The sequence below is a fragment of the Mus caroli genome, chromosome 12, assembly GCF_900094665.2.
Source record: "Mus caroli chromosome 12, CAROLI_EIJ_v1.1, whole genome shotgun sequence".
Lineage (NCBI taxonomy): Eukaryota > Metazoa > Chordata > Mammalia > Rodentia > Muridae > Mus > Mus caroli.
This window is the reverse complement of record NC_034581.1, coordinates 36,909,840-36,927,149: the sequence shown is the minus strand read 5'-3', so window position 1 is coordinate 36,927,149 and position 17,310 is coordinate 36,909,840. Positions and strand designations below refer to the sequence as shown.

Sequence of the window (17,310 nt, the reverse complement as noted above, 5' to 3'; positions counted from 1 at the left end):
TTTTTTTTTTTTCGAGACAGGGTTTCTCTGTATAGCTCTGGCTGTCCTGGAACTCACTTTGTAGACCAGGCTGGCCTAGAACCCAGAAATCCACCTGCCTCTGCCTCCCAAGTGCTGGGATTAAAGGCATGCGCCACCACCGCCCGGCACCACTACCAGACTTTAAGTTAGAGAAAATTGCACATCCACGTTTATTCCTGTACTACTCACAATAGTAAACACACAGAACCAGTCTCCATGTGTACAAACAGATGAATTGGTCCATTGCTACATTAATAAAGTAACAGAGACTCAGAGATGAATGCCACATGTTCATCTCATTTGCAGAACTGAAATGCAAGAGGGGACAGAAATGTGTCCAAGTATGTGCATGCCTCTCTCTATGTAATTCAGGAAACAAAAATCTAGAAACTAAGAGAAGAGGGAAGGAGAATATGGAATCTGTGTGAAATGGAAGCAACAGAGGGTACGACTTGAGGAGACACTTGGGGCCAGCAAGAAACAGACAGGAGATGGGGAGGTAATGAAGGTGTTGTGGGGTAAGATGACTTTTAAAAAGTATAACCATGCCTGTACAGAAATGCCATCACCAGACCTATTTTGAATTCTAAGAATGAATGTGGTTAGGGAGGAGAGCACATGCTTTAGTCTTTCTCCAGAGAATGTGTTAGAAGATGGATAGGAAGACAAGCTTCTTCTGAGCAGAGGATGCAGAAGTAGACATGGGTAGGAGCAGGACCAACAAGAGCAGGGTCAGGAAGCAGGATGATGTGCATGAGGGAGGAGTGTCGTAAGCTAATTCTTCTTGGAGTTCACAGAATTGGATCACTGCCAACACTGTATCCTGGACACTCTGTGAGGAAGAGATCAGTCCGATCTATACATGGAAGTTATTTTGACTTTGTAAAATACTATTTCTTTGTTAGGAGACCATTTTTAATAAGGAATGGGAAACACAAGTAAACCAAAGCTCTCTATAGACTTTGGGGTGAAGTAGGCATTTTAAAACAAATGAAAAATAAAGGTTAAGAAGATGTTAACGCAAATTGTATCTTGGGTATTCTAGGTTCCTGGGCTAATATCCACTTATCAGTGAGTGCATATCAAGTGACTTCTTTTGTGATTGGGTTACCTCACTCAGGATGATATCCTCCAGACACATCCATTTGCCCAAGAATTTCATAAATTCATTCTTTTTAATAGCTGAGTAGTACTCCATTGTGTAAATGTACCACATTTTCTGTATCCATTCCTCTGTTGAGGGGCATCTGGGCTCTTTCCAGCTTCTGGCTATTATAAATAAGGCTGCTATGAACATAGTGGAGCATGTGTCCTTATTACTAGTTGGAACACCTTCTGGATATATGCCCAGGAGAGGTATTGCTGGATCTTCCGGTAGTACTATGTCCAATTTTCTGAGGAACCGCCAGACTGATTTCCAGAGTGGTTGTACCAGCTTGCAATCCCACCAGCAATGGAGGAGTGTTCCTCTTTCTCCACATCCTCGCCAGCATCTGCTGTCACCTGAATTTTTGATCTTAGCCATTCTGACTGGTGTGAGGTGGAATCTCAGGGTTGTTTTGATTTGCATTTCCCTGATGATTAAGGATGTTGAACATTTTCGGTATTCCTCAGTTGAGAATTCAATTTGCAAAACACAAGAAAATCAAGAATAAGGAAGACCAACGTGTGGATACTTCATTGCTCCTTAGAATAGAGAACAAAATACCCATGGAAGGAGTTACAGAGACAAAGTCTGGAGCTAAGATGAAAGGATGGACCATCCAGAGACTACCCCACCCAGGGATCCATCCCATAATCAGCCACCAAACACAAGACACTATTGCATATGCCAGAAAAATTTTGCTGAAAGGACCCTGATATAGCTCTCTTATGTGAGGCTATGCCAGTGCCTGGCAAACACAGAAGTGGATGCTCACAGTCATCTATTGGATGGAACACAGGGCCCCCAGTGGAGGAGCTAGAGAAAGTACCCAAAGAGCTGAAGGGGTCTGCAACCCTATAGGTGGAACAACAATATGAACTAACCAGTACCCCCCGGAGCTCGTGTCTCTAGCTGCATATGTAGCAGAAGATGGCCTACCCAGCCATCATTGGGAAGAAAGGCCACTTGGTCTTGCAAACTTTATACGCCCCAGTACAGAGGAATGCCAGGGCCAAGAAGTGGGAGTAGATGGGTAGGGTAGCAGGGTGGGGGGAGCGTATAGGGGACTTTCAGGATAGCATTTGAAATGTAAATGAAGAAAATACCTAATAAAAAATTGGGAAAAAAGATATAAATGAAAATAGAATGATTAATTAAAAAAAAATCTATGTAATTTAAGCCCTTAGTATCAATAACTAAATCTTTCTTTTTTTTTTTTTTTTTTCTCAAAAGAATGTTCTGAGGTTTTTTTCGTTGTGGGTTCGTTTTTTATTTTTTGTTGTGGCGCTTGGCTATAATCCCAGTACTCTGGAAGCAGAGGCAGGAAGATCTCTAGAAGTTCAAGGCCAGCCTGGTCTGCATACCAAGCTTCAGGCTAACTAGGACTACATAGTGAGACAACTCAAAAAACAAATGAACCAAGAAAATGCATACTGACTGCCATACCCTTATATACCATACTATATAAAGGCACAACTTAGAAACTATCCTTATTTTTCTCAACATTTTGAACCTAAGTAGAATACAAGGCTTGGGAGGACATGGTTTTCTTTATGCCTTCTCTAGATGAGCACTTGGCCTTAGGTGGAGCTTATTTGCTGGCTAAATGTATGAATGAGCAGGCGTCAGTAATTGCACAGTAGTGGTGTGAAATGCCAGTGCCAAACTGCCATAAAGTAGACCCTCCCTGCTTAACTTAGGATCCAAAAGGTCCAACTGCTTAGGGGGTGACACCAGGCCTTTATCTGATGATTCCTATGTACTTTTATTTTTAGCATGACAGTGTTTGCAAATGGTGGCTCCCTGGAGACAGTGCTGAGAGCACAATGTAACATGAAACAGCTCTTAGTGATGATGCACTCAGCACCCTGGCTCTCTCTTATTAAGAGCACATCCCCACCCCACTCCTGGAGGGGAAGGATGATAGCAAAGATTAAGGGACTAATGTCAGGATCTTTTAACGCTTTGCCTCAACAGGAAAGCAAAACTTAAAAGCTTCCTTTAAATGCATCACCACACACACACACACACACACACACACCCCACACCCAGTATCAAGTACTCTGCAAGGTGCTGAGAAACTGAAGGGGAAGAGAGGGTAGAGGCACACCACTGATCATCCCTTTGTGGATGCCAAATCCTTCTGCAACTGTAAATGGCACTGAATAAAGTCCTTGTGAAGTGCTTACTATGCGTGGCAGAGGCTTATCCCATTCAGACTGCAGGAAAACTAAATTATTCTGAATGCCCTACAGGCGGCAACCTGGGTGTTCATGAAGAAAGACAGAGAAGACCATGATACTAGTGAGGGGCGGAGGCTCACTAACCTGCCCCTGCCTTAAAAGGCAGGATTGGGGAGAAGAGGGCTTTCTGCTCACCTTGTACAAATAAAAATACTCCTCTACTTAAGAGAGTCAAGTTGTCTGCATAAGTGCAAGGCAAAAGAGAAGCCTACTCAAGTTCATGCACTCTGTGAGCTTCCGGTTTTCCGAAACTCTAGTTTTTCTAGTCATCTACTAAAGTTAAATAATTGGCATTGTATTCTTATCATAAAATGCTATAAAAAAGTTGAGTGGTTCCGTGATACACAGTGTGTTCTAGATTTGGATAAAGCCTTTCCTTGCTCAGTTCTTTGTATTTGTATCCCCCTCCTGCCCCACCTCTGTTCCAGCAGCTTCCTTAGAGTCACTACCATTAAAGGCAACCAATATGTGTGGGCCATTTTTTTTTCATGTGTAACACAAGAGTGAATGAGGGATAAACCACAGGTGTGATTAATTCGGAGGTGACAACACCACCAATTTCCATGCACCTGCTGGAACAATCAGATGATGGAGAGGAGGGAGGTGGGAAACAGTTGTGCTTGTCAACACGGGGCCCCGGGGAAGGTCTCTATGGGTCACTGCTGGACAGACACCCACAGTGAATCTGTGCCAACATGTCTAGACACAGCAGGAAATGCTCTGGGCCTGATAGAAAGGCTGCCACTGTGCTGCCACAATTCAAGGAGGGGTTCTGAATGCCTCCTCTACCTATTTTAACTCTGTGCACTGTGTCCCTTGCTAGTCTGGCTGGGCCATTTTCCTTACACTGCTTTTCTTTGCTTTGGAAAGCTTACAAGTTTTAGTGAGCATTGTAATATGAAATTACAAACACAGACCTAGGCCTACAATATGTCACAGTCAAAACACTAAGTATTCCTAAATTATATAAAAATGTAGATGGTGAACTTATATGATCAGGCCATGGTAAGCTTCAAGTAATGCATCAAACAAGACATGTAGCACAGACAAGGGGAACTAAAACCTGTAAAGGCTCTATTAACCTTGCTATGTAGTACTATACGTGGATAAAAGTAGTATCTCTTTCTCTAAGCTCTTTATTTATTATGTCTGCCTCTGAACAGGGTTACTGGAAGCTATGAAGGCAATTTCATAAGACTCTCCTCATCTGGAGACAGGATTTCCAACTTCCTTATTCCTGTTCCCTCTGTGGTGTTTCAGGTTGTAATCCCCCTTCAGGCTTCTGATTCCCATTTTTTGTGCACTCCTAGCTAACATAATATGCACTGCATATTACCCTTTTGCTAGAGGGTCTCTCTAAACTTTAACTGCAGTATCATAACTAAAACATCAATTTCTTGGAATGTGTGATTTCTGTAAGAATGCAAAGGTAGCCACCACGTACATCTAGCTAGGGTGATGTATACTTTCTCTTTGGGTTCAAAAATCCTCCTCCTCATAGCCAGGACGCACCAATAAACTCCTGGGTCCTGAGCAACATCCTATACATTTCACATTCAAGAAATCCCTCCAGGAAAGCACTGTTATCTTCATTAATTCCTACCAGTTAACAGCTGTAAGAGATGTGCAGTTAAGTGCCCAGGCTGATGTAGCAAAGTCAGAATTTCTACCCAGATTTCCTAACCACAGAGTGTGGCCACTTAGCCACAATGAAAGGGTGTACAAGACACAGGTGATGTGTGTCTCTCCCAGACAGAAAGTCATAGCCATTTTACAGTTAAAGGATCTGGATTTTTAAAATGCCTGTGCGTTACCTACTGCATTCAGTCCTCTCGCTCCCTTAAATGACAGAATTGGACTTAATAAGGCATAATTTTAGGCAAAAGAAAGCTTCTATAGAAATGAAACCTTTCAAGAAAAATGGGTTTAACCGCATGATAGTAGAAAAAGAAAATCTAACTTCAGAAAAGTATGTGAAAAAGGACTCATCAGAAAGTAAACTTTGCCTGGCGTGATGGCGCATGCCTTTAATCCCAGCACTCAGGAGGCAGAGACAGGTGCATTTCCGAGTTCAAGGCCGGCCTGATCTACAAAGTGAGTTCCAGGACAACCAAGGCTATACAGAGAAACCCTGTCTCGAAAAACAAAACAAAACAAAACAAAACAAAAAAGGAAAGTAAACTTCATCATTGCAATTACTAGAATTAAGCACACGCTGCTGCTAATTTCTCACTTAGAAGCCCAAGCTGATGTGTACGAGCAACTTTGCTGTAGCCAGGGACCAATGGGTGGTACTCAGGCCAAGTCCTCTGCTGAGTCAAAAGTAAAGGAATGAATTAGTCCCAAGACAAAATGACAGTGTTAATTAATAAGGACTTAGAATGTGCCAGTAAACAAAGGAACGAAAGTTACACAACAACCATGACACCAAGGCTCACAATCAAACATATAACAGAGTCTCTCACTGAAGCTGACTACTTCAGGCCAACTGGCTGGCTGGCCAGAGAGTGAAGTTCACTGGGCAGGATTATTAATACTCTGATGCAGACGAACACCATGGATGAAGGGAAGATAAGCATCGATGCACAGCTGCACGGCCCATGTGAAGCACCACACTATGGTTCTTTATATCCCATGTGGTGCAAGAGCCACTCCTTAAGTGTCAGCTAAAGGCGACCCAGTAGCATAGACTGCCAGTTCCCTTTCTCTGGAAAATTACAATTCATAAGCCCATCCTAAGGCTCAAACAGCTCACAACCACACCCTCAGCTCTTCCTTTCTCATGGCTAATCTCCCATTTGCAAACTCAAGTCTTATTTCCTGAAGCTCCACTCCTAAGGGGCCTGGGGCCATCAGTGATTTCCCCTCCCCTTCCCCTTCCTCATTAGATCCTTCCTGTACAATCTTCAAAGCTCAAGTTTCTATCATTCTAGATCTTAAAAGAATGAGCCCTATATAGATCCCCTCAACATTTAATGGTAAACGTAAAACAACTGGGGAAGAACATAGCACATTATAGACATTAGAGATAAGGAATATAGAGTAGGGATAGGAAATATTGATTCCTATACAGCCTACCCTGTTAAAGTACCAGCTTCACTTGACTTTGGGCAAGGTCTCTAGGTTACATCATCTACAAACAAAGGAATATTAATAATATGTAACACATCGGGTAGTTGTAAGAGCTAAGTCAGGAAATATTTTTCAAAGAACTTAGAATAGTGTTTGACATATAAAAAGCAGTACATAGTGCTTGCTCCATGAATATAATAAAAGATGCAGAGGGCACTCTCCCTCCCCCAGCTACTCCTTGTGGAATATGGAAATCAGCCTTCCAGCCAGAAAAATGCTCTGGAAAAATGTTTTGCTTATGTGAAACAATGGGGTAAACACATTTTTTGAACAAATAATTATCTTTCATAGAAGTTATGTGAAGGGTGTATTGGACTTCAATGAAGAGTCTGTAATTTTCAATGTCACTAGGTTCTATGGGCTATCCAAGTGGCTGAGGAGAGCAAAATTGAATGATGACCTAAGGTAGGTCATGCTAACCAGATGCTGTCAGAACATGCCCCCCTCTTTTCTGACCTTCATAGGAAGGAGGGTCCATACCATGATCAGAGAGCCCCAATCTCCTGAGCCACATCATCAGGCAGATTCAATAATTGTTTAAAAACCCAAAACCAGGCTTTTAAAACAAAGCTTCAGTCAAATGATGATTTGGGGGACTTAAAAACTCAAAAACATCTGCCTTGGTTGGTACTCATGGTGGTATGTCACGTATTTCACATTTTTGATAGATGAACTAGAAAGATGATACCACATGCTGGCTCCCTTTATACTCGATATCTGTAAGGGCAGACTCTAAGCTTTTCATCCTTGGAAAAGATGAGCAGCTGACACTACCTCACCTATCTTCAGTCCTCTGGGAGGAGCTGCTGAGATGGGTCAGCAGTAAGAACACTTGCTATACAAACCTGGTGACCCAAGTGTGACCCCTGGAAGGTATTCAGACATGGAAGGAGACAGCTAATTTCTCAAATCTGTCCTCCAACTTGGCACACATATGCCACATCATGGGATTGACACCCATAGATCATGCAGAAATATATACAATAATGTCGCACTATTTAGGGTGACTTAGGGCTCATCAGGAAACTCACTGCTAAGCTCAAAATCCTGACTCTCTTCCAGGGACCCACATGGTACAAGACAAAGATAAGGAGAGCATAACCTCCATGAGCTGCATGCCCCATGAATAAGCAAATGGAAATGTTTTTAAAAAAATCCTCTCAAAGGATTTGATTTCAGAAATCAATTTCTATAGACTAGATTACTTCTGGAGCCTCATACTGGTTTCAGTATTAGTATTATCGATGATAATAAATGATGACATTACAATGTCTGGTGACAAAAACTCATTGTGCTGATTGTTTTGGTCAAGCTGACACAAACTAGAGTCACCTGGGAAGAGGATAGCTCAGATGAGAAACTGTCTCCATCAGACTGGCCTGTGGGCAAGTCTAGAGGGCATGTTCTTAATTGCTAATTGATGTAGGAGAGCCCAGCCTGCTATGGACTATGCCATCCCTAGGCAGGTGGGCCTGGGCCCTTTGAAAAAGGAGCTGAAGAATTGAGTTGGAATTTTGATGGGGATTGCATTGAATCTGTAGATTGCTTTTGGCAAGATATAGTTGTCTCTTGTGAGGCTATGCCAGTACCTGGCAAACACAGAAGTGGATGCTCACAGTCAGCTATTGGATGGAACACAGGGCTCCCAATGGAGGAGCTAGAGAAAGTACCCAAGGAGCTGAAGGGGTCTTCAGTCCTATAGGTGGAACAACAATATGAACTAACCAGTACTTCCCGGAGCTCGTGTCTCTAGCTGCATATGTAGCAGAAGATGGCCTAGTCGGCCATCAGTGGAAAGAGGCCAATTGGTCGTGCAAACTTTATATGCCTCAGTACAGGGGAACGCCAGGGCCAAGAAGTAGGAGTGGGTGGGTAGGGGAGCAAGGAGCAACGAGGGTATAGGGGACTTTGGGGAAAGCATTTGAAATGTAAATGAAGAAAGTACCTAATAAAAAAAATTGGAGGGGAAAAAAAAGGAGCTGAACAAACCAGAGACAAGCAAGCTACTGGCCTCTGCTTCATTTCCAGCTGCCAAGTAACTCTTGCACCCTTGCTTTGGCTTCCTTTGATGATAAACTGTATCCTGAAAGCCAGATAAGCCCTTTCTAGCTTAAGCTGATTTTCTTCATGCCATTTATCACAGCAACAGAAACAAAAGCAGGATTCTCACAAGGCCCTAAAAGTACATTTGCAGTTCTGAGAAGATGCCACCATGGAATGAAGGAAGCAAGAACTGTTCTGAGTTCCAAGGCTATTTCCCTATTTTTACCGAGAGAACGGGAATCAACCACAAGGAATGCTGAATATGGACTCCTAAATGGAGTGTTTTAGAAAACTCGAAAATGTTTTTGCAAGAGAAACTCCGAAAGAAGCTGATATTAAATCAGTGTTATTTCAATGATGTTAATATTATAAATTATTAAGTACATCTTTATAGTATGGTAAATATGATAAGAATATAATGGTATGATATTGACTATGTTAATTGTTAATTGTTAATATTGATAATTTTATGTCAGTTGTCATTCTATTAATCCTAATATAAAAAAATAACTGAACTGTTCTGTGAACTCAACTGTAGCAGTTGTGAAAAATATGGGAATTTATTTTTCAGAATTTCAGATTAATAGAGACAATCAAAAGAGCTCTTTCACATCTGATATTGCTTCTTAAAAACATAAATGAGTGTATATCGTACATCCAAAGTTTTCAAGATTGTGTAAAACTATGGGTAAGCCAAAAACATTTCAATAGAAAATGACAATGCCAAACCAGGTATGGTGGCACAGATCTTTATTCATGACACTTAGGAGGCAGAAGCAGACAGATCTCTGAGAGTTCAATGGCAGCCTGGTCTACATTGAGAGTTCTAGGATAGCTGAGGTGACATAGTGAGACCTTGTCTCTAAAAGATAATAGTAAAGAACAAAGAAAAGCGGGTGTTATCGCTAAAAATCATTCATAGGCGTTAAGTGCAGAGCTATAACAGGTCAGTATTTTAAGCCTTTTTCTTCTCTTTGAGAACTGATTTGTGATGGGAAACATTCTTCAAGGACACCAATTCATTTCCTCCAACCATGTTTCTGGTTGATTCAGGAAGCATATTATCATTGTTATTGCTGTACTTCACATATAGCCTTACTTCACATAAACACCGCCTTCTGCATTTCATAGGCATGGTCCACTACCAAGAAATAAAAGCCACACTTATCAGTACATAAAAACTAATTCATTACAGTTATCTGTCATGTGCTATTGCTACAGATGCATTAAAATGAAAACTTCACACATATTTCCCAGAAAGAGGGAAATACTCCTAGATTATTCCATTTATGAATCAGTATATGTTGCTGAGAGTTGCTTAAGAGTCTTGCTATTTATTTTATTAAGTACTCTAAAAGCACTGTACAAATGGATCATTATGTGTGACTTGAGTAATTCCATCCTAATTCATAATTTAAATGTGAAACCTTCATTTAAAACGTAAAGTACTTTACGCTTCCCTTCAAAGTAAACATAGTTCTCTTAAAGTCTCAGGAAGAGTTCAAACCCTTGGCTGTGTACACAAAGCGTCCACTCTTTTCCTAACCATTAAAAGTCTGGGCTAGGGATAACATTCAGCGATAGGGAGTCACTTAGCAGGCACAAGGGCTGGTACTTGATTCCTAACACCCCAGAAAACCAAGACTTATAATGAAAAGCTTGCCCCAGAGAACCATGACAAGTAAGAGTCAGAGCACTGACAGAAGCACAAAGCTTGTGCTATTTCACAGCTCTGCTACATCAACGGGAGTGTCTGCAAAGTTCTTCCTCCAGACCATTGATCCAGACACAGGAAGATCAATGCTTCTATTTACTGAAAAACTGAAAGACAAAATGTGCTGCTTTCCATAAGTAAACATTATATGCCAGAGAAATTTTACCTTGGCATTATCACCACAAAGCAACTAAAACAAAAGCAAACTTGGTATTGAGGCCACATAGGATTCTACAGATCTTTTGATTACCTAGAAATCCTCAAATCCAACCTTAATGGAAACATCTAGAAGGTAGGTAAATGGGGAACTCAGAGTTTTATACAATGAGCTGAGGGTGGTAGATAAAAAATGTATCTGAAAGCATCTAATATGCAAATCCACCATAGTTACAACAAGAAACTCAAGTCCTACGTCCACATGCCATTACCTGATTGGGCGATTCTCTTTGCTGTCAAAGAGCGAGAAGATGACCTCTAGCTCCTCTCCCAGGTTGGAACACATGAGGCTCTTCATCTGGACAAAGAGGTGGTGACTGCTGGCCTGCACAGGGGTGTCTTTCTTCCGATGTCGATGTTCCATCTGAATGATACCCACCCCATCAGAAAAAAACACATCAGCATGGACAATGCCTTGCAGTGCTGGGGACTGCTTAGAGTACATTTTTTTTTTCAGGCTAGATTCAGTATCTAATCTAAATTTCAAATTTTCTTCTAGCTTCATCAAGGCTATTGCTTTAAGAGTTCCTTTAAATTTTTAATGTTAAGGCAATATAAACTCAAGACATAGAAGGAGGAATTTCAAAGGATTTCTGTGATCTTAATCAACGTGCAGGATGAGACCAAACCAGTGATCCTTGAGAACAGACAAAAGAGCTGGCCTGGTAGGGCTGCTTGTAATCCCAGCAGCTAGGGAGGTAGAGGCAGGAAGATTTCAAGTTCAGGACTAACCTGCCTGCAGACTTCAAGGCCAAATTGGACAACTTGATAAGACCTTCCCTTCTCCCTCTCTCCCCCAACATTCTGTCCATACGTCTGTGTGTGTGTATGTGTGTTAGAGATATATGTATGTATGTATGTATGTATGTATGTATGTATGAGATGTATGAATTTATCTTAGAAATGCTGCAGTGGTAGAGCACTTGCTTAGCATATAAAAGACTTTAGGTTTAATTCTCAGAACAGGAAACAAAAACAACAAAATAACCCCCTCAAACAGACAAACCAACAAAGTAAAACCCTTCAGATTCCAGTTACAGATAATTTGAGCTGAAGAGTATTTCTATAACTTCTCATTGATTGTACTTTGCAATTTTATTTTGAAAACTATACTAACCTACAAAGGTTCAGTAGTTTCAGAATGAGGCAGTGACAAGCCTTATTGTACCACTAAAGGGAGGACATTTTTAACTCACTATAGCGCTCCGGAGAGATGGTCCAGGAGCCCATGAGGAAGCTAAAGTTAGGAAGAAACTCCAGTGCATCCCTCTCATCTTGTCCTCACTGCACTCAACTGTTGTCAAACTTGGGACGGAGAACCAGAATTGAAAAGGCAGACAGTCCAGGAAGGAAAGAAATCACCTATGGGGCTCCAGGCAGGAGACCATAAGGACAAATGCCCAGTCAATTAATACTCATTAGGTATCTACTACATGCCAAGCACTGGGAGCACAACAGTGAACAGGCCTAGAAGCATTCCATGCTTCATGGAGTCAGTACCAGCTAGCAGGATAAAATGCCAGGAAAACTGGTGTGTGCATACACAAAGACACACCCATCCACTCATACACACAAATGCTCACAGATACAGACAGACAGACAGACACATACACACAGACACAAACACACACACACACACACACACAGAGGCACAAACATACACATAGATACACACACACACACACACACAACCAAGAGTGATGAAAAGGGAAAATCTAAATTGCAAAAAGAGCCCAAAAGGGTGTGTTGATTTGAGCCTGGGAAGTCAGAATACATGGAAAACTGCCCCTGTAGTAAAGTACTACAGAAGGAGCAAGAATTGTGGCCTCTTTAGGACAGAGCTTCCCGATCTGATTGTAGTGAGGATGCAGTTTGTTTTCCCTTCTTATCCTTTGGAGGTTGGTAAGTAAATACTTTCAGAAAAGCAAAAAGCTAGTGAGACTACTATGACAATGTAAAAATGTATGGAGGCTTCTACATCTCTATTTGGCATGCGCATATTGGCCCAGCTGCCAGCTGCTGCCAGTCTACTCAGCTATTGGACCTCTCACTGATGAAGACTAATGGGGCAGGGAAAGGACCTGGAAAGCCTGGGCATTATCAGAAGGAGAGACAATAAAATAAGGGAGGGCATGGTCACTTTCCTATCAGAGACTGCTTATTGTCACCCTGTATGAGCCTCCTGACTAATAAAGGGATACTTTTAGCATCAGAGATTTGAATATTAGGGTTCCGTCTATGGCTATGAATGGTTGTCGGGGGTGAAGGCACATAACCATATCTCTATATTAGCCACCTCTTAAGGCTTGTAAATAGAAATCAGTAATTGCCAAATGATTAGCCAACTTTCAGAGCAGATGAGATTTTTACAATTTACATGCAATTACATGACATCATCAGAAAGTTTATATGCATCACTTTTACTCTGAACTATGTAAAGTGAAAAGATCACAAACAAGTAACCCACTAAATGAACGTTTAGTTGGCCCCTACTCACATGGGACACATCTGTGAAAGTGAATATGTACATCATATACACACATATACATATACACACATACATATACATATACACACATATACATATACTTTTTTTTTAAAAAGAAAAGCTTCTGTGAGCCTTGCTTTATTTTGTGCTTTCAAAATCTTTCATATGCTCATAAAACTAATTTCTTTAGTCCAAAAGTAAGAATTCCCCCCTTAGAATTGCTAACTTACTTGCTGAGTTACTTAAAAGCCTCTCTACAAAGGCATAGTCAAAAGTGTAGCACAGCACAAGCTACTCCAAAGAAATGATGGGTACCAAAGGCCAGAGCAGGGGCCACAGACTCAAAGGCCTCCTGTAAAGAACTGACCTCAAGGCGGTGTCCGCTCTTGGCCTTGCAGAGTACGAAGTCTCCAGCACCAATCGTGGCAGGCAATAGGAACTGACAGGGGGGAAAATCAGCTCCCTGACTCATGCAAATAATGTAATATATCTAGAGCAGTGGTTCTCAACCTTGACTGCACTTTAGAGTCGCCAAGAGAGCTTTTAAAAAATACTTACACCAGGTCCCGTCCCAGAACAATTAAATGGGAATTTCTAGGGGGCTAAGGAGGGGGGTCTCACGAGCTGTAGTTTTAAAGGCTCCCCAGGTAGCTCTAATGGGCAATGAGGGTTGAGAGCCATTGATGAAGATTATATGCAGAGAGATACAAATCACAGCAGACTGAAAAAAAATGTATTGTTGCCTCTGACAAGTCATTAATTGTGTCCTGGAATCTACCTTGCGTGCTAGGAAGGAGACTGCCTGGTTCTGGGCTATGTGCCTATGATATAGGCCCTTCTGTGTAGCACTCTCTAGTGCTTAAGTTTCCCACCCACCCATTATTCTTCCAGATCTGGGATAGATTTGGATTTAAATAGGTTATGAATACGTGCTTATGTCTTGATAGTTCAATACTTTTGAGGACTGCTAAAAATATCCTTATGAAAAGAACATCTCAGCAATATCAGGCTAATACTTTAAGAGCTATAACTTATAGTCACAACACAGACAACAATCCTTCTTGACTTAATGTATAGCTACAGATGATCCTGACAGCTGTGCTCCATGTACTTACAGCTTATATTTTAACTATATCACTTATTAGGAGAAAAAAATAGATTCACTTCAAAGATTTCTTCAACTCAAACTGTTTTCCCAGGCTTCTCAATCTTGGAAGAGAGTTGGGGGCAGGGCTTTCAGGGTGTATAGCACTCCCTAAGTGAACTTTCTCTACTGCCACCTCTTGTTGTGGCAACGACATTCTGTCCTCAGCCAATGCCAAATATACCTTGGGGTGGAGGTTCTATAAGAACCACTGTTTTCTCATGGCTGTCCAGCAATGACCATGAGAATGAATGGAAATCTGCAATTGATGGGGAGGAGGCATCTCCAGGAAGAGACAGAGACTTTGGATAGGGAGGTGCCCAAGAATCAATAGGGGTGTCCTTCGCTTTGACTCACAGCAATGGGGATATGGAACCTCGAGAGGCTGCCTTCTATGGCCAGACAGGAATTCCAGGGGAGTGATAGTGACACTTACCTACCCACAAAAATTTTGACCCAAAACTTATTGTGCCTACAAGAAATACAGGCACAGGGTATGGAGCAAAGACTGAGGGAATGGCCAACCAATAACCAGGCCAACTTGAGACCCAGCCCATGGACAATCGCCAATTCCTAACACTATTAATGATATTCTATTATGTTTGCAGAAAGTAGTCTAGCACAGTTGTCCTCTGAGAGGCTCCACTCACCAGCTGACTGAGACAAATGCAGACACCCACAGCCAAACAGTGGATGTAGCTTGGGGACTATAATGAAAGAATGGAAGGAAGGATTGCAGCCCCTAAGGGGACAGGAATGTCACAGGAAGACAAACATGTATCAACTAACCTGGACCCTTGGGGCTCTCAGAGACTGAACCACCAACCAAAGAACATACACAGGCTGGACCTGGGCCTCCCCACACCTATGTGGCCCGTATGCTGCTTGGTCTTCATGTGGGTCCCAAACAACTGGAGCAGAGGCTATCCCAAAAGCTGTTGCCTGTCCATGGGATATGTTCCTCTAGCTGGGCTGCCTTATTTGGCCTCAGTGGGAGACAGAGGAAGCACCTAGCGTTTCAGAGACTTAAAGTGCCAGGATAGGGAGATACCCATGGGAGCCCCAATCTCTTCAGAGGAGAAGAGGAGGAGAGGATGGAGGAAGGATTTTGGGAGGGGGTGAGTGGGAGGGTCAGTGAGCAAAGTGAATAAGTAAAAAGAAGAAGAAGAAGGAAAAAGAGGAAGAGGAGGAGGAGGAGGATAAGGAAGAGGAAGAAGTAAGAACCACACCAATTTCTATTTGGCAACCACTGCTATAGACCACTAAGAACTGCAAACAAGAAAATAGGATTCTACACACATAAAATGTCCCTAAAAAGATACTCTGCCAGCAGAGATTCTGGCCCATTAGCTTTTCTTTATAGCAGAACCAAGATTGCCTTTGGCAATCCAGTCTTTTAGGTAAGCATGGGTTAGCAAGGTAAGGCTTAGCATGTTCTAGCTTAGATGGGCAAAAATGAGTGAAAATGGCCCGTGAAAAGAGTTGGCCAAAACACAAAACCAGGATTTTCTTCCCCAGGGTACAACATCAATTTGGCAACTTCTGAAGAGATAAATCATTCTTCCTGGGAATATTTATCTTGACCCCACGGTTCCTGATCTGAAACGATAATATGCTGTCAACCTCCATGGTCCTTGATCTAAAATGATAATACACTGCCAAAGAAAGGCATGGAAATGGTGACGGAGCCTCCCAACTTCTCTCCCTGGTGAAATCAAGGCAGGCAGATGCTGACAGGCTGCATAGAGGGAAATGAGCAGAGTGGCAGGTTACCTGATGAAGACAGGATACAATAAGGAATGTAAGAGGAGAAATAGCTGCCTTCAAAAAGAAAAGTGTCATTCTGATATTCATAAACACTGCTTCTTTTTCTTGAGCTACTATCTTTGCTAAAAAACAGACACATGCAACTGTTATTGAGGAGGTATTACATTTTTGTAGACAAAATTACAACGTTTTATGTTCTTCATCCATAAAAAGATGGCTTTGGACCAGAATCTGAACTGTAAGATGCCAAGTCACAATGGCAAACATTGACAATCAATCTGAGCCTATGTGAGATGCCAGCCTCTCAAAACCATTGAGTTCAGGCCACCACCATCAATAAAGTGTAAAGGTAAGAGAGATTAAATTAATTTGACACCCTATATACAATGTTAAAGACAGAAGCAGAGTTATATAAAGAAAACCAAACTAGGGAAAAGAAACTGTATTGATGAAGGACGTTATTAGTTGGTTGTCAAATATTTCATATCTTTAGCTACTCCTGCAGGTGCATCTACTCTGCCAAAAGACAAATTAAGGCAATGGTCATGTGGAACTTCCAAGGAGGCTTGTTAAAGTAGCTCAGTCAGATACAATGAACCTTTGTCCTTGCAACTCCATAGAGGTCAGACATCAAGGCTACAACTTCTACAACTAGATTGTACTTTTGAGGTGTCCTAGCTGTTTAAGTCAAGTACTATGTAGCAAAAATTCAAGGGTCTATGTCTTGTGCACATGATTAAGCCATAAACCAATTTAGAACTTCCTGCGCCTAGGTCATCAGAAAATTAAGTTTTTATTATATCTAGGATTCTATTATTCATTTCATTAAAAGCACCTAAACCTAATGTCCAGATTTAGCACATATGATATCAATTATTTTTGCCCTGTTAGCTCGCTAATGAAGATGAACTAAAGATGAAAAGGAGTGCAACTCGACTGCATGCTTAGGTGTTTTTCAGATATCTTTCACGGAAAGGCAATCACCATCAACATGAAAAGAAGTGGTTCCCCACTTAGTAGAAGAAGAAACCGGATCTCAAGGAGATTAAATACTAAGCCGCCAAGTCCTGAGTTGATAGAGGCTGGACGTGCAGTTGTTTGGACCTACAATCCAGGGTGTATTCATAATATAAAATGACCTCAAAAATCACTGACTTGGTGATTTTGGAAAGTGTTGCACTAGGTCATGATGAGCCTAACAGAGGAAAGAGAAGGCAATGTGCAATGTGAAGTAGTAACACTCATAACACAATTTGTAACTCCTAAAAAGAGAAAATACAGACATCAATCAGAACAGTTATCAGCAAAGATGCAGAATTAGAGGATGTGACTGATTCAAAGGTAAGAAGACATGACTCACAAATAAAGAGCATAGAGTGTCCTTTTTTTTTTTTTTTT

The 17,310-nt window shown here is 41.5% G+C and overlaps 1 protein-coding gene across 7 annotated transcripts in view; it reads right to left on the bottom strand.

The window, feature by feature from the left end:
• The window catches only part of Dock4 (dedicator of cytokinesis 4), a 406,102-nt gene that overhangs the window by 186,118 nt on the left and 202,674 nt on the right, over window positions 1–17,310 (bottom strand). For all 7 annotated transcript variants that reach the window (XM_029484743.1, XM_029484748.1, XM_029484747.1 and 4 more), the window contains exon 8: window positions 10,726–10,877. In XM_029484743.1, coding sequence (XP_029340603.1) covers window positions 10,726–10,877 — 152 coding nt within the window. The remainder of the gene's footprint in view (window positions 1–10,725; window positions 10,878–17,310) is intronic.